Source organism: Camelus bactrianus, chromosome 8, assembly GCF_048773025.1.
Source record: "Camelus bactrianus isolate YW-2024 breed Bactrian camel chromosome 8, ASM4877302v1, whole genome shotgun sequence".
Classification (NCBI taxonomy): Eukaryota; Metazoa; Chordata; class Mammalia; order Artiodactyla; family Camelidae; genus Camelus; species Camelus bactrianus.
In genome coordinates, this window is record NC_133546.1 from 74,145,426 (window position 1) to 74,166,454 (window position 21,029).

A 21,029-nucleotide genomic window follows, 5' to 3' on the forward strand; every position below is an offset into this window, starting at 1 on the left:
TCTAGTGCAATGGGGAGTTACCATCTTACACTGGGTAGTCAGTGACATCTCTTGGAGAGTGGCAGAGTCCTGTGTGATGTGAAGGAATAAGCAATGTGAATATCTTTGAGGACTACGTTCTGGGCTATGGGAATTGCCAGCACAAAATGCCAAGATGAGAAAACAAGGAGCACAGTGCAGTTGGAAATGATTGGCAAAGGCAATTGTGTTAGGAGATGAAGGTAAATAGGCAATGACACATCAGACGGTACGTCCTTGTAGGTCATTTTAAGGGCTTTGTCTTTTACTCCAAGTGAGATGGGAAGAACCATTGATAGAGTTTTGAACAGAGTGATGTAATCTCACCTATGGGTCAACAGGGACTCTGGCTGCTGTGTCAAAATTGACTTGAGGATAGGTAGGAAGGATGGAAACAAGGAGCCCAGAGATGTTCATCTAGGGGAGACATGATGGTGGCTTGAAACAGAAGGGCAGAAATGACAGCATTTTCTGGAATAATGTGTAGAATTAGTAAGGTAGAAAGCATTGTTGAATTGTAATATAGCCTTCCCATCCAGATTGTCAGCTTCTCTAAGAAAGAAACTACGTTAATTTTCTTTTTTTTAAATGTGTTTTCTGCATTTGAAAAACACTCCCTAAATACTTATTGACTAGTTAGTGAAGACTCAGATCTCATTGCTGGATTGAACATAATCACTGCAGGATGCAAAGTCTTTCAGAGTTCATCATCAAATGATGTTTGAAGACCAAAAGTAAATAGATGAGCCTATTAAGATCCACTGATACACTTCAGATTGCATTTCTACTAAATGCTGAAGGACAGCAATGAAACAGAGCTAACACAATCTGTCTGGATCCAACATCATTAAAAGCCATCCCTTGAAATGCAAATAATTCTTAAATTAACTGGACAAACATTTATCACTAAGCCCCTACTAAGTGAAAAGCAGTAAGTCAGAGAACTACAAGATACAGTTCTTGAAAGCACTAATACTCTAGTGTGCATCGAGAGTGCTAATTTTATAAAAGAAATGAGATGAACTTATCAACTAATATCCTAGTGTTGAATGGAAAGCATTAATAGGCATGAGGAGTGTTGGGAAGATCCAAGTGTGGGGTATTCCCGGAACTAGTTCCTTTCCAGGTAAAATATTGGAAATCTGGTGTCATGGTATGGATATGGGGCTACTGTTAATTCCAGGCTCAGCATGGTAGATGGTAAGTGTTCTTCCTGGTGGTAGCAAAGGTTCCATGTCTTAATTTCACCCCAGTGAATGAAGTGAATATGCTTTTTGTTGGTACTCTTCTTTTTATATTTAAAAAAATTTTATATATATATATATATATATATATATATATATATATATATATATATATATATATATATTTGTGTGTATACTAGTATACAATACTATAGGTAGACCTTGTGATAATTGATTTAAAATATTGAATAACAATCTTCCATTGAATCTAAATATGTAGGATATAATTTTTAGACAGAAAAAAGATATATATATAAAGAGAGAGAAAAATATATATATATATATATAGTCCATGCCAGTGAATGAAGTATATATACTTTATGTTGGTGTTCTTTTTATAGTAAAAATTTACATATATATATGTGTGTGTGTGTGTGTGTATGTATACTAGTGTATAATACTATATGCAGACATTATGATAATTGATATAAAAATATTGAATCATGATCTCCCATTAAATCTGAATACAGAGGATATCATTTTTGGAGGGAAAAAAGAACTTAATAACTTTTACTCATTATCATGTTTTCAGAATTTGGAATTTAAACTTTTATAATTACCCCAAACAATAAAGGACCTAGAGATGGGAGACACTTTATGTCATGAAAAGTTGGTGTAAAATCAATGGTTTTTTAATGTCATATATAAGGATATATAACTTAAAAAAACAGGATGAACACCATAGAGCATGATAATCGTCTTTAGCTAACTTCATCCATTGATAATTCATATTTTGTTAAAACCATTACATGAGATGGGGGAGGGTATAACTCAGTGGTAGAGTGCATACTTAGCATGCACGAGGTCCCAAATACCTCCATTAAAAATAAATAAATGAATAAATAAATGAACCTAATTCCCTCCTCCCACTTAAAAAAAAATTACACGAGGACTGCATTCTGTGTGAATAGATATGACAGTCAGATCATCTTGTAACTTCATAAGACTGTTCATTAATTCTGTTTTAAACCAGATTACAACTAAATTTTAGTATTAAAAAAATCTCTAATCTAGGAATGAGAAGCCCAACTTCGCATCTCACTCTGTGACTTAAACCAAGTTTCCTAAATTCACTGCCCTCTACTTTCCTCATCTATAAAACTAAGTGATTGGTATAGATCAGTGCTTCTCAACCCCGACTGCACACTGGAATCATCTGGGAACATTAAAAAAGTAATGATACCCAGGCCTCACCCCAAGGTTTAATTTTTAAAGGTCTCCAGGTGACTTTAATGTACAGCAAGTGTTGAACACCAATGGTCTGGGTGATCACTAAGGTTACTTCTAACTCAGCTTTGTGATTTTATGAGTCACTGTCTTTTGACATAGTAACAGTTGCTAGAGATAACAAGGTACTCAGTGTCTGCAACGTCCAGAAAAGTAGAATTTACCCTCAAAGACTGTTCCTGCTCAAAATGAAGAACATTTTCTCATCTAATTCCAAAATTGTCTGTCTTATGAGAATAACCAGTACCAAGAGGCATATATACATTATTCATAATTATTTTTCATTTGGGTGTAATGTATACATTAAAAGTAGCACAGAGTCACCTAATTCTTAGAAATTTATGACATGATTGGGAAACAATTACTTCCTTTCAGTACACATACACTCTAAGGACAATGTACTCAGAAATTGTGTGTAAATTTTTTTTAAAATTGCCATTGTAGCTATTTTGATTTTGAATAAATGGACCATGAAAATCCCAGGAGATAATCAACCTCCCAAAGTGTGTAATTTATTCATGATAAATACTTTACACTCTGCTGTATCATGAAGGGGAATAGACAGTTTCATGAAAGACTGATTTAAGTGGAGTAGTTAGTTATTTGGGTATCTCAAAAGGTAAAAGTTTGATTTCTTGGAACAGTTTTGAAATGTGTCACTACAAGTTTTTGCTGTCAGTTTTTTACTAACACCTTTTCATTGGAGTGAATGGATAGCTTTTCCTTTAATCTTAAATACTAGAGAATATAGTCACACGCTGTATTATTTAACTCTTCCATGAAAATCAAGACCCCAGGAATGAACTCAGATCCAAAGGGAAATCATGTAGAGTCTTAGGGAATTTGGAAAGGCCTCAGATAAATAAATGTTAAGCCTGGGAGTAATAGATTTGGTGTTCTAATTTTATGGATTCTGTGCTTGTGAGCATGTACCCTTGCATAGTTGGGACAGGCAGACTCTTTTCTTCTTTTAGCCAGCCTAATAATAGGAAGAAGGAAAGAGATACAGATGACAGCTAACAGCTAACATGGGTGAATGTAGGTGTAACCAGCAAAGAATGTGCTGGTTATATGGGGTTTTTGCAGGCCTACTTATTTTTGAAACTATTGGAAAAAAAAATTTAATGCCCAGAAAAGACACAATGAAAAAGAAATATGTGACTTTTCAGTAAAATGTGTATGTAGGTGTCATCATTTTGTGTTTGCTTCTGACATCGTCAGTCTGTTATTCTGTTTTTAATGTTCATACAAATTTCATTGTATTTGTTTACCCCATTGATGACAACCTAGACTTAATAACTAAGAATAATTCATAGATATACTACTAATCATGGCATGCAAAATGATGACATTGCAAGAATAATGTGACTGCTGAAATAGTCCACATGTTTTAAAACTTGTTCTGTGCAGACTGGGGAAGCTGTTTTGCTTCACATTAGCTCTGCCACATATCAGTTTGCTATACAAGGTCTGCCTGAAATCAATCAGACACGTGTACCATGCTTTCAAAGAATTTTGTACAGTAGGAATAGCTAGGAAGTGTTTGAAAATACAGGTGACATGTACCATAGCTTTTGATATAATAGCGACATGTATGCTAGTGACTTTAAAAACTAATTTATAAGAGTTTTATCTGGTTTTAAAATATCAAGAGGTTGTATGAAACGATATAAAATTTAGCATCAGATGGCATCACACATCTTATTACTCAGCTCTTGGGTGTGACCAAATATAGAATTTGGTAGTTATTCCCTCACCTTTCAAAATTTTCACTCCTACTTATCTGCTGAAATTCTGATATTCTGCTATCAGATGCATTATTTTGTGTTTTATAACTTGTTTTAAACTGGAGAGAACACATCAAGCTGTACCCAGTCACTCATATTATTATCCATTAGTTTAATCAAATAATCAGATGAAGTCAACAAAGGGACAATAATTCCTAAGAAAGGTAAGGACAAAGATTATGTAGCCTCAGGAAGGTACCCATCAAAAGGGGCGACATCTCATCCTTGGTGGGGGAATGAAAGATTAAAACCTGGAGGCCAGGGTTACTTACTTTTCAGTTTTGCCCAGGACTGGGCCAGGTCAGCACTGCAATCATTGTACAGAGCAAAGTGAGTTGACCTACTTTTCTAAAGATGTCATATAAAATTTACATGATCTGCAAAGTTTAACAACATTCTATAGAACATAGACTTCACATCTGACAACTAAAAGCTAGTGATGCTAACATCTTCTTGAGTAAACAAATTTTCATTACCTAGATATAAATATATAACTTTATCTCATATGAGGTCTTATTTACAGTAAAGATTTTTCCTAGTTAGGACTGAACTTTTTTTTTTTTTTTGGTCATAGCCACATAATGTGGAAAGTCTAAGTACTGAACTCCATCTTGGAAGCACAAATACTGCTTTAAAGCAGAGTTGCCATCCAGGATGAATAATGCAATGTTATGTTTTAAAACATGTCAAATTCTCTTAAATGTATCTTTCTTCTTTAACTTTGACTTCTTTCTTCTTTAAACTTTAATCAGCTGAGATAAATGTTTCTTATTTGGCCTTAACTGCTTGTCACAAGAAGATAAGAGACAGCCAATGAAGTAAATTGAAGTGCTGCTGTGGTTAGGTAGAACTGGAACTTGATACTGTTACAGTTGGCTAAGATACAACTTATATATGTAATTATATATATAATGTATAATTTAAATATTATATATACATATATTTAAATCTTGCATGGTTATATGACGTCATAAGAAGGAAGATACCTACCAAAATTTTAATTGGCTGATACTTAGAAGTATTCAGGTGAACTTAGGTATAATTTTTTTGTACCTCTGCCCAGATACATCTATTCCTTCTTAAAAGAAGGTGTAATTAGGCTTCAAAAATTGAGTCATGAATATTAATGATATCAAATCAATATTCAAATCAAATTAATGAATATTAAAAAGACGTTGGTTCTAAATACCGAAAGGAGATAGTGTGAATTATATCCTACAGCTCAACTTGGAAGGCCAGCTGTCCCAGTGAAACCTCTCTCACTGAAATAGCTCAGAAGTAGAATGCATTCATATTTAACCCTATAGCTTTAGGCATTCAGATATACGGAGTAGATGAAATAAAAAGTACTGTATCAAAATTAACATCAAGCCATGTGTTATCCTTCTGGAATTTTAGAGTCATTTTTAACACAGATAGTAACTTGGTTTGAAATTTAAGCGCAGACATACACACAGGTTTGCTGGTTGGAGAGTTTCCATGCCTAGGGGAGGGGAGGTGACAATTGGTGCATTCAGTATATAACACGTGTAATGATAATGAAGTTGATTGGTTGAACTCTATAGCTTTTTTTTTTTTTTCTTCCTCTTCCTGTAGAGTAGTTCAGCCGGGGGTGGAAGGATTCTCCCCCATCCCTCCCCACCAAGACAGTGTAGGTTGATACCATTTTTATTGTTCTGCTGGGGTGGGAAATAAACCATATGCTTTAGAATTTTGAATGGCTACACCAAAGAGAAAATTGAAGCAGACCTTCTCTTCCCTTTTCTACTGGACTCTGAGGTGGGGTTATTCTAAATGTTTTAGCCGACTTGGGGTTAGCTTAATGCTTCTACCCCAGGGCAGAGAGGTGGGTGGGAGGAAGACGTGTCAAGGGCTTTGGAGGAGCTTGGGCTGAATGAAATGTAGAGTGGGAAGCTGAGGTCTGAAACCCACCCCTCCCCTGGATACCAAGCAAAGGCAGTGAGAGTCGGAACCAGCTGATGCCGCTGCTGCTGCTTCCCATTTCCAGGGTGAAATTTTCACAGCAGCTAATTCTAAAGGGAGGAAGAAAAAAATCTCTAACCAGCAACGGAGAAGATTTCTATTGCCCAACACAAGCTCTATAACCTTTTAGACTGGCTTTTCAGAGAAATCCTCATTTTAAAAGGCAGCATTCACGATCCAAAAATACGGGACAGAACTGGTTTAAAAATGTGAAAAGCCTGTTTACACTCTGAGTGTTTGAAACGATCCGATGAGCATAGGAAGTAGCTGCCAACGCTCTGGCGGCTGCTCGTGCCGCCGCCGCCGCCGCCGCCGCCGCGGTCCCTCGCAGAGGGCTGGACGGAGCTAGTCCCGGTTTCAGCACCTCCGGCGCTGGACAGCTCTCTGCACGCCGCACCGCCGCCTGCCTGCTTTCTCCAAACACTCTCGCTTTGCATTACTGGAGATGCATCTAAATTACGTCCTGTTCAACAACAAGTAGATTCTTTTTTTTTTTTTTTTCCTGTACGGGAATTACAGTAGACGATTCTCAATTAAACTGCATTTTCTTCTTTACGGATTTGGCCGTCAGGCGTATTTATCCCGATCTTCCCCCCACCCTTTGCAGGAACGAGTCTTTGGGAACGTGGTCCACCCAGGGATGTAAAACTGTGCTTACCGATGCATCCCATACGAAATGCTTATGTGATCGTCTCTCTACCTTCGCCATTTTGGCTCAGCAACCTAGAGAAATAGTAAGTAACAAAGGGAAAACACGGCTTTAATGCAAAGGCAGGGACGTTGTGGAGAGTGTTTCTCCAGGGAACTGCATTTTAAATGGGGAAATGGAAAATGTTGCAGGGTGGCAAAATTAGGTTCGTCTCCTCCTTAGCTACAGGAGCTTGGTGAAAGGAATTCTAGTTGGTGTGCTGTAACTAAATTCTACTCAATCTTATGTCTTCTAACTTGAAATTTCTGCGGTATAGTTTTGAGGATGCACTCCAATCATATTGCTAATATGCTGCAAACTTTCAAATAAAAATAATTGTCAACTTAACCTTTATTTTAGAACTCGAAAGCTGTTCTGGGGAATTTGTGAGGATACTGTTGGTAGTAGAATGAAGACCCTAGACACTGTAGCTAAACACATTGCATATCTGCATTGGATATTTTCAGTACAGGTTTTCTGGGGTGTCCTTGGAGATTTATTTTTTTTTTTTAAATTCAGTGAAGTTTTTTATGAAAGCATGGACTGTCAGAAACTGTAAAATCATTCCTTAGAAACACATAGGTCTGTAAAACTAGTTTCTGAAACAGACAGCTGTATAAGCTGTCTAAAAGAAAAATAATATCCTCATCAAATGTATTTTGAAAAATTATTTCAAAAATTGAAATGCTGAAAAATAATTATTAAGAAGTGTGACTTTGTGTCTAAATCTGGCCTAACTATGCATCACTCCTCTTACTTATTTTGACTGCAAAAATGCCTAATATAATTGATTGTGCATATCTAAGATTTGGAACACACTTGATCTTAAAGTGTATTTCTTCAAACTTCCAGGATTAAAAATATGAAAAACAACAGATTTTACTAGCTAGTATCATGTTAGTGTCTAAAGAAAGAAATCTCTCAGATCAGTGACTGCTTGTAATCTTTATATATGTTTTAAAAGATATAAGGCTTGTTTTTCAAGGTCATGTATTTAGAGACTGATACTGACATTGTGAAAGTTATCTCTATATATTTTGTTCCCAGGGAAAAAAAAAATCACAAAATATATTCTAAGGTCTTACATTTGAAATTTGATTTTCTTCTATATCCTGAGAGGCCAAGCTAGTGAAATTAAATGAGAGAATACTTGACTTAGAACAAAGTTGTCAAAAGTCAAAAAGTTTGAAAATTTTTCAGTACCTAGGTCCTGGATTTGGGTAACATAATGGGTCACAAATGAGAGGGTCAAAGTAAATTTCATCAAAACACATCTTGTGAAATAACTGAACTGTAGTTAGTTGAGGAAAAATAAATACTGCTTCAAATTTCAACTGGAGAAAATTAACGTGTTGATGTTGACCAAGTTGTGGTTTCAGTTATTTATTTTAGAAAGCCTTAGGTGGACATATGCCATAGTCAAACACTGAAAACTCTTAAGGCCTTCATTAGGAAAGAGGGGGTAGCTAGAATTAGTCATGCTAGAGGTGGAGAATATGTGCACAGAGTGGTTACTGGGTAATTATCTGGTAACTATAACAACTGTATTGGCTATTTTTGAGTGTTAGGATAGTTTTGTTGACTTTAGAAGTTATTTTAATTTATTTAAAAAATTCTCTCTCTCTCTCTTTTTTTTTTTTTTTTTTTTTTTTGCTTCTTTTGTTTAATTTACAGATCATGGAATCCTCCAGTACACCTTCAGTTACCCTAATCGTAGGCAGTGGCCTTTCCTGCTTGGCTCTGATCACCCTGGCAGTTGTGTACGCAGCATTATGGAGGTATGTAATCAACTGGTACACTTGACATGGAAGGCTCTGTTATTCAGAGTCAAATCGGGGAATATGATAGCTGTTACATGTCTCCTATTTTCTTAATTTACTGAAAGAAGTACTTTTAAAACAGTTACAGTTGTGTGATTGAGCTATAATAAATGAGCTCAGTAATACTAAAGTTTTTACTTACTTTTCTTGTCTGTATTTTCCTGTGATGAGAAAATAAACAAAACACATACACACACTTTTCTTCCCAATTTGAATGATGGTAGCCTTCAACAAGTTGCTCGCCACCAAGCACAGTACTCTTTCTTACACCCCAAGTGCAGTCTATATGTGGTTTCTATTTACCCCAATGGCAGTTCAGCTTGAAAGCTTACTTGATATAGTTAAACTAATTTCTATGTTATAGAAATACTATCTGCAAATTCTCAAGTTTTAAACACATGCTCTCAGTGTGTCCTAGACCATGAGTAAAATCTTCTATAATATTAATATAATATATGATGACATTAACACAATACCATAATGGTCTAGAAAAGGCTTCTTGGTTGAATGTTTTCAATGAGTCAGATTCTGACAGATTGATTAAAAGAAGTCAGAAAAATATATAAACAAGGGGAAGTGATTGAAAAGTATTTTTCTATAGTATTTGAAACTGCATCTGTTTGATAGTATATGAAAATTTAGTATTTCTCTAAGATCTGTTGTTCTTTTAGTGAGAATCAGACTTGTGAGGTTTATTATGTCTACTGACATATTGGTAACTAGTACATAAACAAAGTTCCCAATACATTTTTACATTTTTAAATGTTAAACATTTTATATACATTTTGATTAGTTTAAAATGTTCTAAACATAGTTACTGTATTAGCAAATAGCTAATTACATATTCCTTTCTGAATATTTGAAATATTAAAATTATAAAAGTGGCCAGTCCTAATATTTTACGTATCTTTTACTTAACATAAAAAATTGTTTGAAAAATTAATTATACTTTAATAAGGAAATGTTTGATTTAACATCCTGTTTTGAAAAAAAAAAAATCTTTATTCTCCATTCTGTTTTTTACTCTTTTGAGGACAAAATTTAATTGTCCAGGATATTATATTGTCAAAGATACTAAAATTTTTATGCTTCATTCAAAGATAAAATACATATTCATTCTTGGGCCATGAGCAGAGGTACATAATAGAGGTTCTGCCTTCCTGTGAAGGAGTTATCTGGTAGTGAAATATGGGCAAAGTGAGACAATCTGATAATATATGGCCAATCTCATGAAATGAAAGAAACGCTTGGTCTAGGCATGGCATTGCAGACAGTACAGTCCAGGCTTCAGGGCTCAGGCAAATTATCCTGGTAACACAAGGGCAAGAGAGACAAAGGTTGGGCAGAAAACTTTCTTTCCCCAGTTGCCTGAATGATACTTCTCGGAAAATGAGGCCATGTTTACAGGCCAGGGTCCAAAGTAGCAGTGTCAGAGTTCATCGGTAGCATCATAATTCATACTCACTGAAGTATTGAGACTGAGTTTCATTTCTCAGTACTTAGGGTTCAGCCACCAACTCCACCTTCTCTTCTCCCCTCCATACAGATGGCTAACACCAGCACAAACACTGCAAGCATAAATGATATATAACATTTACCAAAGAAGTGCAAGATTAATTAGCCCATAATGAAGTTTTCTTTAATCCAGACAATCCAAGAAAGTCACCTATTGCAGTAGTTTTCTAGGAACTATCACCTGAAACGATCTATCCAAACTTGACTTGAAATTCAGATGTACAGAAAAAAATCATAAAAGAAATTTTAAAAGAAATATAGAAGACAGTACTGAGACATGGCATAAATTGGAATTCCTAATAGTGGCCATCAACTCTATCTACAGGTAGAAGGACTGAAGTCATATTAATAATTTGATAGATGTTTCAAGGTCCCTAACTTATAAAGTGAACCTGTAGCATGACAAATTCAATGCATTTTATAAGCATTAAATTTACTTTGTAACATTACTGTATGATAATACTCATGTCAGGATTCTAGTACCTTTTCTCCTAATTAAAAGGCTTAGATTTTGTGATTTTCTAATGATTTATAAAATGCGTGAATATCAGAATTATTTTATATATAATATATTGCTTTGAAATGTGTTGGTGTCTCATTAGCTCACAAAATGTTTATCAAAAAATGAATCCACTGTTCTCTGTATCTATAGATACATTCTGTAGAGTTACATTATTACATCAGTGAGCAACTGAGCATGTCCTTTTAATCCATGTATTGAAATGATATATTCCCAAATTTTGTTGAAAGCATCACACACATTTATAAAAAGTTTTGAAAGTTGAGATATTTTATAGCAGTTTTTAAGGCAATAATGTCACAATGCTAATGAAAATGGAAACATATAGACCCTTTAGGGTGATCAGTCTAGGTCTTTTATTATCATAATCTTTCTGTTTACAGAGCAAATAATATCAATGAAAGCCTTTTAATAATGTCATCTGTTTGCTTGTGCTGTCATGGAAGCCATTAACATCACATAAAGGGTCAATTGTGTGCAGCCCTTAAACTTTTTATGATACAGCCTCAACCCACAAAAAAATAAAATAAAATAAAAAAAAGAGAGAGAAAGAAACAACTTAATATTTAATAGTGTCTCCAGCAACCCAGTGTGTGGTTTATTATATTTTTAGATACTGATGATGCAGAGACAAGATGAAGCAACTCTTGCAGCCATTTTGTACTGAGAGTTAACCTGGGTTCATTCTCTGCGGGTTTGTTCTGAGAAGAAAAGAAGTTTCTTTTATATGAAAATAAAACCTGCTTTTTATATTTTATTGTTACTCTTGGCTTTGTTTATTGTTACTCTTGGCTTTGTTTTGCTTTCTTTTCGGAAACTGATGGAATGTGTGGCTTCTGCCTAATTATTCCTCAAAGACAGAGAGAAAGAAATTTGATAGATTTTTTATTTTTCCTGTCCAAAGAGTACCTCCAGACCTCAGGAGCCCCCATCCAGCCCCGCACAGGAAAGCCCACGCCCACTGCGGAAGGTGATTCCGTGTTCTAACACAGAATCAACAGTCTCAAATGCACAGCGAGAACAAATCTGTCTTCTTGTCACTGTCACTCAGTGATCTATCACAGGGCACAGGAAAGCAAAATAGCTGTTACCACCTTCAGGTGAACAGCTGGTAGAACACTTGATTATGAGCAGTTATCTCCATGGCTTTTCTTCTTGATGTTCTTAAAAATTATATGAGGGACCATATATAAACACTTCTTCACAAGGGTAAAATATGGCGGACACCTAGTAACTTTTCAGCCTAGTGGTGAATTACCATTTGTGGGCTGGACTTGTTTGTAGAGTTAAAGTTTCATTTTCTTTTTTCTTATTTTGGAGCAATTATTCAGGAGAAGAAGAGTTTATAAAGAGCAGCAACCTAACTATATATAAAAGTACTTGAGTGGATGAAATGGTGGATGAAAGTGTACATGGCTTCATGAAAGTAGTGGCACCTTCCTGGTGAACCCGGGGGATGCTTCAGAATCTCTGTGGGGTTTTCTTTTCAGTTCTCAGAGTTTCTGCCAGTTGATGTATATGCTAATAATGAACATATTATATACATACATATAGTAAAATTAATTACACTTCTAAGAAATTTTTCTTATTAATATATTTCTAGGAAATTTTATGTTTCTAGTAAAAAAATTATGGTGATAACAGATGTGCAACTTAGACTCTTAGATCGTGTTGTCCACACTAATGTCTAAAGAAAAATAAAAGTCAAGGCCTCTTGGACATTGCATGCCATGATAAAGTTGGGTCTTTAAGAATAATCTTTATTAAAAATGACTGTTTCTTACATTTTTTTCTCACATAAAGGCTGCATTCTAGTGTGTCTTTTTCTGGATGAATTCTGCCAATTTACATAATAGAGAATTCCCCATCTTTCCATTGAATTTTAAAGTTGGACACTCTTTCTCTCTCTGGCTAGGTACATACGCTCTGAGAGGTCCATAATTCTAATTAACTTCTGCCTGTCAATCATCTCATCCAACATCCTCATCCTGGTTGGACAGACTCAGACACATAATAAGGTATGACTGGCGATTATTCTGCTTCTCTTTGTGTGTTTATGTTGTGACATAAAGTTGGTTGTTGATAATCTAAGCATTTATCCTTGATAAAATGGGGAGCTTCTCGCAAATTATTTTTAAAAATAAAAATAGTTTATTTGTTTCTGAATTGGTTATTCCAGTCCAGAACTATATTCCCTTGGCTTAATTTCTTGGGGATGGAGAGGCTGTTGGTAATAGTAAAAATATATGTTTGTTAAATGTTGTATCAAAGCTCTCTGAGTTCAAAGCCTTGAAACATCAAAAGCACAGATTTTAATTCATTATCCTAATTGTAATAGGATTTTCTGTGGTTTAGTCTAATTTAGTAACATACTGATTCCTAAAATTCAACTATACATTATTTACAAGTGTAACATAGCTCTTGAAAAGCCACCAAGAAACTATTTTTAGACAATAACTGAAGAGAGTATTAGGTCAAAGTGAGTCTAGATTTTTAGCCTTTCAGAAAGTTCTACTTAACCAAAAAGTATTTTGCAACTTGAACAGTATTGTAGTTCTTTAACTGCGTAGTCTTTTTCAGCATAATGTAAAAATATAAGTCTATTTATATGACTTGAGTTGAATGACCATATTTTTTTTGAGAAATGACTGTCAGTCTTGGCACTAAAAGACTCTGAAATACATTTCAAGAAACTCATGGTAGCAGTCTTAAATTAACTTACCCCAGCCGCAAAGGAATTCTGCTAAACAACGCTTTGATAATATTTGTTGATCAATTCAGGCCTGTTCTTTTCTTAATTGTTTAAAATGTTCAAATACTGAACTCAACAGTTCAACTTTTCCCCCATAAGGTCATTTTTAAAATTGCCAGTTGCACTTTTTGGGAGGTCCTTTTGATGTGCTAGGTATCTGCAGGACATGCAGCCACATCAGGGGTTGTAGATAGCCTCTGTATTTTGCTAACCTACCCTCTGAAGACTGCTGACTCCCACCCAAAGAGTCTGAATTTGGCTCTGGAGAGGTCTGAGTAAATGCTTAGGTGATTGCGATGAAGATTTTAGTCTTGACCCATATTACCCTAGAGGCTGTAGAATGGGGGACAGAAGGGGAGTGGGGAAGGGGGCAAGTGGAAGGTCACAAATCCTGAAGGATGAAGAACCATCCAGCCAACCAAGCAACCAAATGCTGAGTCCGACAAGAGGCCTTGTAGCATTAAAGAACGCTTTCATGCATCTGCATGTTTAGTTTTTTCCCCTGTCTTTCTTGTGTCTTTTCTTCTTAGAAAAAGCGAGAGAATGTAAAGTCTATTGAAACGTATTTCAGGTCCACCTTATGACTATTTAACATAAATTTAAAAAGAAAAGTCGTGGGGAAAGGAAAGTCAGAGGAAGAGAGGAGACAAACCAAAGGTGTGGGAGATGCAGTTGGAACTGGAAGAGGGGAAAGGAGTGTACAGAGTGACCAGCAGAGGGGAAAGGAGGCAGAGAGAGAGGGACAGGTGGGGATGAGGAGGGAAGACAGCCTTGAGCCCTGGGGAGCGACAGTCACTCACCTCACCATCCGCCCCCGCCCCCCACATTTCCCTGGGCCGTGCCTCAGGTCCCTTGGAACTGCTCCTTCATCGTCTGTACTTGGTCACAATCCTTTAACTATCTGCCCTTGAACCTCCACGCAGAAAAAGAGAGTTTCTCTCTGAAGGAGAAACCATTTATTAGGTCTGGGAACAGAAAAAGTCAAGCTTGACCTGATAGTTTAAGGGTTTTTGTTTTTGTTTTTTTTTTCCACCAAAGCCCCCCTTTCTGGCATTTTTCACCCTCCAAAAACTCCTGAGTTATGCCCCTCTTTAGAATATGGAAAACTTTGTGATCTCAGTAGGAAATAGGCTTTAAAAACTGCTGGACATTGTGTGGCAAACTTTTTACAAGTTCTGAGCCAAGTAGTCGAATAGTAGAGTTTTCCACAATGTTTACTACATATTGTAGGTTATTGTCTAAAGCACTGTCCTCCAATAGAAATACAGTGTAAGCCACGAATGCAAGCTATGCATGCAATAGTTATATATTGTAGCAGCCGCATTAAAAGAAGTCAAAAGAAACAAATGAAATCAATTTTAATAATGTATTTAATTCAGTATATCCAAAAGATGACCATTTGAACATATAAGTAATATTTTTAAATGTGAATATAATATTCCAAAATAGAAACAGACTCACAGACATAGAGAACAAACTTATGGTTACCAGGAAGTAAAGGGGGTGGGAAGGGATAAAGTGGGAATTTGAAAATTGTACATCTTGAGGAGTGATGGAAATGTGAGCTATCTTGATTGTGATGGTGGTTTCATAGATGTAAACATTTATTAAAATTCATCAAATTGTACTTCTGAAATATGTGTAGTTTACTGTACAGGAACCATACCACAATAAAGGTGTTAAAAATAAATTTAAAGAAATTTAAATGTTAATACAATATTCCACAGTCTTTTTTATTTAGCCTTCAGAATCTGGTCTTCATTTTACACCTGCAATATGTCTCAGTTGGGACTAGCTGTGTTTCAGGCGCTCAGTGTCTACATGCCATGACCTTCATGTTGTATAGGTCTAAATGGTAATCATACTTAGAAACTAAATTAGTCTTGAGAAATTCCATTCTGCTTGTCCATTTTGGTTTTCTCAGGTTTTTAACATCCCAGTTCTTTTTTATTAAAATGTCATTTTGATATCTGTGAATATTATGAACATCAAAAGCAAGATAAGACAAGTCTGGTTTTACTTTTTATTTCTGATTATGAAGAATGGCTGGTATGGACTTAGTTAAAAAAAAAAAAAAGCAGTGCAGTTTTGTTTCTGCAGAATGGTTTTCTGTGTGGCTTTGAAGTCGTGGTTCGTTCTGTTCCAGATAAACAGTACTCATTTTTCCTGCTACCGCTGTTGATGCTTGTGGAGAAGAGCAGGTTGTAGGTGGTGGAGATGATGAAGAAAATGAGAAGTTACTGGTTTTCTCTCATGCTATGTTAATTTTGCTTTACTAGCTCTGAGTATATGATCTTGCAAGCCTAGGGCAATTCACTATGGAGTGACCAGGAGAGAAAAATGTAAAACATTAGGATTTTATTCTTAGTCACTCAACAATATCAGGTTTCCAGGGGGACTAATTGTATATTTTATTATGATATGTGTGCTGAATTCAATTAAATTGACCTTACTTCATTTTATATGTGAATTAGCAGCTTTACGGTACTTGGGATTAATGATTTCTCAAAAAATAAAGAGAGAGAGAGAGAAAATACAAAATGTATTATCCAAATAAACTATGGTCCTTATAAACTCCAGGACAGTATTTTTAAAAGGTAAAATATGATCGGTGGTGACAGTATATATTTTAAGTTGTATGTAGGATCCCTTGGCTGCTGTGAGCATTTTGTAATTGATCAGATTCCCATCTTTGATTTTCCTGGTACGTTCTGATTGATGCTTTCCTATCCCCCATTTGGAAAAATGGAAGCTCTTGAGAACACTTCCTGATGACCAAGTTCTTTGGTTCTGCCTTTGACAGTTGTCACGGCTAGTTTGTGTGAAAGCTGGTGTCCAGAATAGTTTTGAAGTGTCCGACTAGCATCTTTTCTCTGAACTGCTTGTTGAAATATAATTGACTTGATTATCTCCCTCCTGAGGATCTCTGCTTTCTTCTGAGTTGGGTTAGAAACAAGCTGAAATGATCCATACGATGTATTCAAATCTTGAAACTATAGATTCAATTGCTGGTGGCAGAGAAAGGACCCAAATGCAATTTCTCCTCTCTCTTCTTAAACTGCAGCTATAAGATGTAATTCTAACTCACCTCATTATATTTCAAGCTATCGCCTAAAGTGTCATCGCTCTTTGATTTCTTTGTGCGTTTTAAATTTCAACCGGGCTATTCATGTATCACTCAAATGTTTATTTGTAGAGTTTCCTTCGTATCTTAAAGTCTCCAAATGCTTTTCGTTGAGTCTTGTGGAGTACTTCAGACCTATTATTTTGCAGAAGGTCAAGGTTATTTTGGAAACAGATGTATTTGGAGAATAGTTTTCTTCATCACAAAAATATGTATCTGACTTTTTGAAAAGCACTTTGAGATGATTTACCCTATTAATGACTTCATAGCATTCTTTTTGACTGATGGAAGCCAAATTTGGCAAAACTGTTTCTTCTTGTTGTTGTTGTTAGATAATGGTGGCCACCCAAAAATATGATGAGAGAGGACTTTGTGAGGACAACCTCACTCTCATGTTATAATGAAAGCAAGTCAAGTCTAGATTCACTCAGACAGATATTTGTTAGATAAACACTTATTAGCAAATCAAGAGCAAAACCTGTTCTGGGAACTAGTGAAACCCTGGGGTCTCTGTATACAGCATTCACTTGAGTTGGACATAGCAACATTCTAGAAGCAGGCTTCTGTGCCTTTCAGTCAGCATCTTTCAATCAGAAATCCTCCTAATCCAGTGTCTGGACACAGAATGACTGGGGATAAAACCCTGGGCCTCATCTCTAAGAGGTACAGGGTACAGGCTTCAGTGGCATCTTTCATGCAGCCTGTTTAGAGTACGAAGCTCATCAATGCCTTTACTTTCACCAAAGGGAACCCATTAATCCATCCACCGTAATAGCTGGCTAGACATGAGTTCACCAATAAAGACCAATCTTTTATATTCAGTTTGATAATGTTGATTCTGGAGAGAGCTACCTAAATCAAAAGGACCTACAGCTGACTCAGCAAGACTCTGGAGTACGGCCCTTTCAAACACAAGGCCAGCTGCCCACCTGGTTCTATGCATTCCTGGACAGCTCCTAGGATAAAAGGTTGAACTAACTGGCACATATGTAGCATCACGCTGAGAATACCGAAGTGTTAGACAATACGTTATAGACATCCCGAATAGACATCCTTATTTTGAAAAATAATAGTCAAATGTGAGAGGACAAAATTAGACACTAACTTTAGTTCCAGGAGATTTAGGAGACCTAGCAAAATGTCTCATTGACAGATCCAGGGAGGTTCCCCAAATTATTTCAGATGTGCAAACGTTTCCTTGTCACTATTTAGAAGGAATTTCTCTCATAGTTTCTTATGTATGGACCATTGAATTACATAATAGGCTGTGTGTTTTAATTCAGTCTTGCAAAAAATACAAAAACTCTTCATGCTGAAGCACTTTTTAAAAGTCATACACTCTGCAAAATTGTCTTACTTCATCTAGGGCTTGTGTATCCTTTATAAAACATTGTTACATTTTTGTTATGTATAGAAATAATTAGCAAAGATGGGTCAAACTAGAAGGCTGTCTTCATCCTAATGGAAGATGTTCTTGTGTTGTCAGAATTGTAGGTTTTTTTAAATAAAATCTTGAATTTGAATTCTTGGGTTGGGTGAAGCCCTCTCTAACTCACCTGTTTCTCCCATGACTTTCTTTTGCCAGAGATCCAGATTCTTCATACGTTTACTTACACGCCTGTACTCGGAATGTGCATGTGGTCAGCTTCAGAGAAGGAATACTGAATATGTGTTTTCAACTACCCACTCTGTCTGTCCTGATATCCTCTGAAGCACTCTGCCCTCCTCTTGGGGGTCTGAGCTCTCCAGGGCTCCCCAGAAGTCATCCACCCCTTGGGTAGTGGAGGCTGAGAGCGGGCACTTTAAGCCAGGTGGACCCAAGGACCCTCCATCTCCCGTTTCTTAGTAGTATGGTCTTGAGCATGAGCCTCAGCCTCTCTAGACTTTAGCTTCTTCTTACTCTCTCCCTTACAGTGTTGTTGTCAAGGTTACAGGAGACAGTACACAGCACATGTGTGCATACCTTGTAAGCACTGCTTAAACAGTTGCTGTGATCATGGGATGGTGATGATGATGACTTACAGATGTACATCTGATTCTGTACTTCCCTTCCGAACTTCAGATTTCCTCATGTCCAGTTTTCTGCTCACCGCTAAATTCACCATTTTTGTCCCCACCCAACACTCAACCACATTATATAGAAGTTGCATGTATTTTCTGTAGTCTCCAACCCAGTGACATAAGCTGGAACTCTGAGAGTTATCCTCAATGTCTCCTTCCCCCTGGTGTAGTAGATCTAACACACCATCCACCTTTGCCAGTTGTACCCTCTCGTATTTCTCCAATCCAGCTTTTGGCCTCACTTAGGTCCTAATCATCTTCACCAGTCTACTGCTTCCAGCATCAGTAATCCCACTCTCTACCTTGGAGCTCAAGGAGCTAAAGTTCAAATCTGATCACTGCGCTTCCCTGGGCAAACATTTTACTGTTGTCTCGCCTGTGATGGAAGTGATTTTCCACCTGTGCTCAGACAGAAACAATGAGAAACGTTTGTCTATGAAGGTTTTTATTCACTGATATTAATATCCTGGGGCTCAGGAATGCATTTTATTGAGAAAGAGTTTTGTAGCTTATAAAACTTGAGAAACCTTAAACATGACCTCTGCCGACCTTTCCATTTTGCTTTAATTTTACTGATGTGTGATTTATCACACCAGTGACACCAAATTTCTCATAGTTTGTTAAAATCCGCACGGTTGCTTCCTCCTTGCTGCCGTCCTGCCTGGAGTGCTTACTCCCCTCCACCTCACCTGGTTTCCCAAACATCTTCCTCGGGGCTGTGCTCACCCTCCAACACTCTTTTCAGTCCTTTCCTCCTGCAGGAAGCTCTCCTCCATCCTCCACTCTTTAGGGACACCTGCTCTGAGGGTCTGTGATTTCAAGAGCAAAACTGCTGTCTTGTATTACGTTACCTGTTTCCGATCGGACTATATACTTCTTAGGGCAGAAATAGGTTATATTCATTCTTCAACTCATTGCCAACATGCAGTAAATATGTAGTGAATCTTTACTGAGTGAATCAGTAAATGCATTTATTAGAATTCATAATTTAGGCTTATACTCATGGAGCTAATAGCTGTAGTTAGTTTTACAAGGATTAGGGTCCCCTACTTTAGACAGAATCTAAGCCAACTTTGTCACAAAGACTGTTTTCCTGGGGCCAGGTTTAAGCTCTCAGTGATTGATGGCATGCTTTAATGGCAATCTGGTTCCTGGGTTTTAGTTAAAGAGACTCTGAAACCCAACAACTGTGAGTATTCTCACTTGATAAGTCATGTAATGTTCTTAACCTTCAAAAGAAACGTGCTTATTCATAATTCCTCTCATGGAAGTCACTTCCTGCCAGTAATGTCCCAAATCCATGTCTATCATGTCTCAAATGTGTGTGTGATCCCAGGGGCTGAAGCGAAAGCTTCCTATCTGGATTTATTAAAATCTCACTTATTGACTTGTTATGATGTTTATAAAAGGATTTGAATGTAATAAGCTTACGTGTAATTCATTTGAGTCCATTCTGAGGTATCTTATGAACTCTGGCAGAGTTCTGTGCTCCTGAAAACCTTCACCAAAGCAAGGACTAGATGAGCTGGCTAGTTTCTTGATTTCTTCCGGCCCCTGGCAGTGGGATTGTTGTGTCCTGTTGGTATGCGGTTCTCAAAGTGAGAGGCACTGGGGTTGGAGAGACTTTCTCGGCCATTTTAACCTGCTTGCCCCCTGATTATATGTTTCCAGTTTTGTGTGGCAGGAGCCAAAGATCACATTATCAAAGTCAACTTCAAAATAGGGCAAAAGATCAATATGAAGAATGGGTCTGAAACAAGCAGAGGAAATGAAAGTGGCATTACTGATCAATCAGGAGTTCCTGAAGTGGACGCAGTATTGGAGCAGGACAACCTTGAGGGACAAGGAAGCCAGCTTGAATATTCAGTGTGTGTTCCTAGGTCAATCCCCAAAAGTGGACAAAACTCCCAAAGAGTGAGCATTTATTCAGCAGGGGAGACATGTGTGCTTCTAGTTGCTTTGGAGAGTGTCACACCTGCTCTGATCACCTTCTGTCTGTTCATCCTCACGCAGCTGTACAGAAGTGTCCTTCAGGCCATGTAGATACTCCTCAATTTGGCCAATCCTTTGTCTCTACCCTCACCACCCCACTTTAGACCCGGCCTTCATGAGTTCTCATTGGAAAACCATAAGATTCTTCTAACATTGGTCTGCTCACTTAGCCTTTGTTTGCATTAGCCGCATCTCTGTGCAAAAGATCTCAAATTTAAAGAAAAAACAAACACCCAACTGATTAAGTCATTCCTCGGCTTCCAACTCTGCAATGGGTCTGTAGGGCTCATGAGGTTAA

At 36.9% G+C, this 21,029-nt stretch overlaps 1 protein-coding gene across 5 annotated transcripts in view; it reads left to right on the forward strand.

Annotated features, from left to right (window-relative positions):
• Positions 1 to 21,029, forward strand: part of ADGRB3 (adhesion G protein-coupled receptor B3) — a 686,517-nt gene that overhangs the window by 536,455 nt on the left and 129,033 nt on the right. For all 5 annotated transcript variants that reach the window (XM_074368745.1, XM_074368743.1, XM_074368746.1 and 2 more), the window contains 3 exons: positions 6,867 to 6,993; positions 8,622 to 8,725; positions 12,718 to 12,820. In XM_074368745.1, the coding sequence (XP_074224846.1) occupies positions 6,867 to 6,993; positions 8,622 to 8,725; positions 12,718 to 12,820 (334 nt within the window). The remainder of the gene's footprint in view (positions 1 to 6,866; positions 6,994 to 8,621; positions 8,726 to 12,717; positions 12,821 to 21,029) is intronic.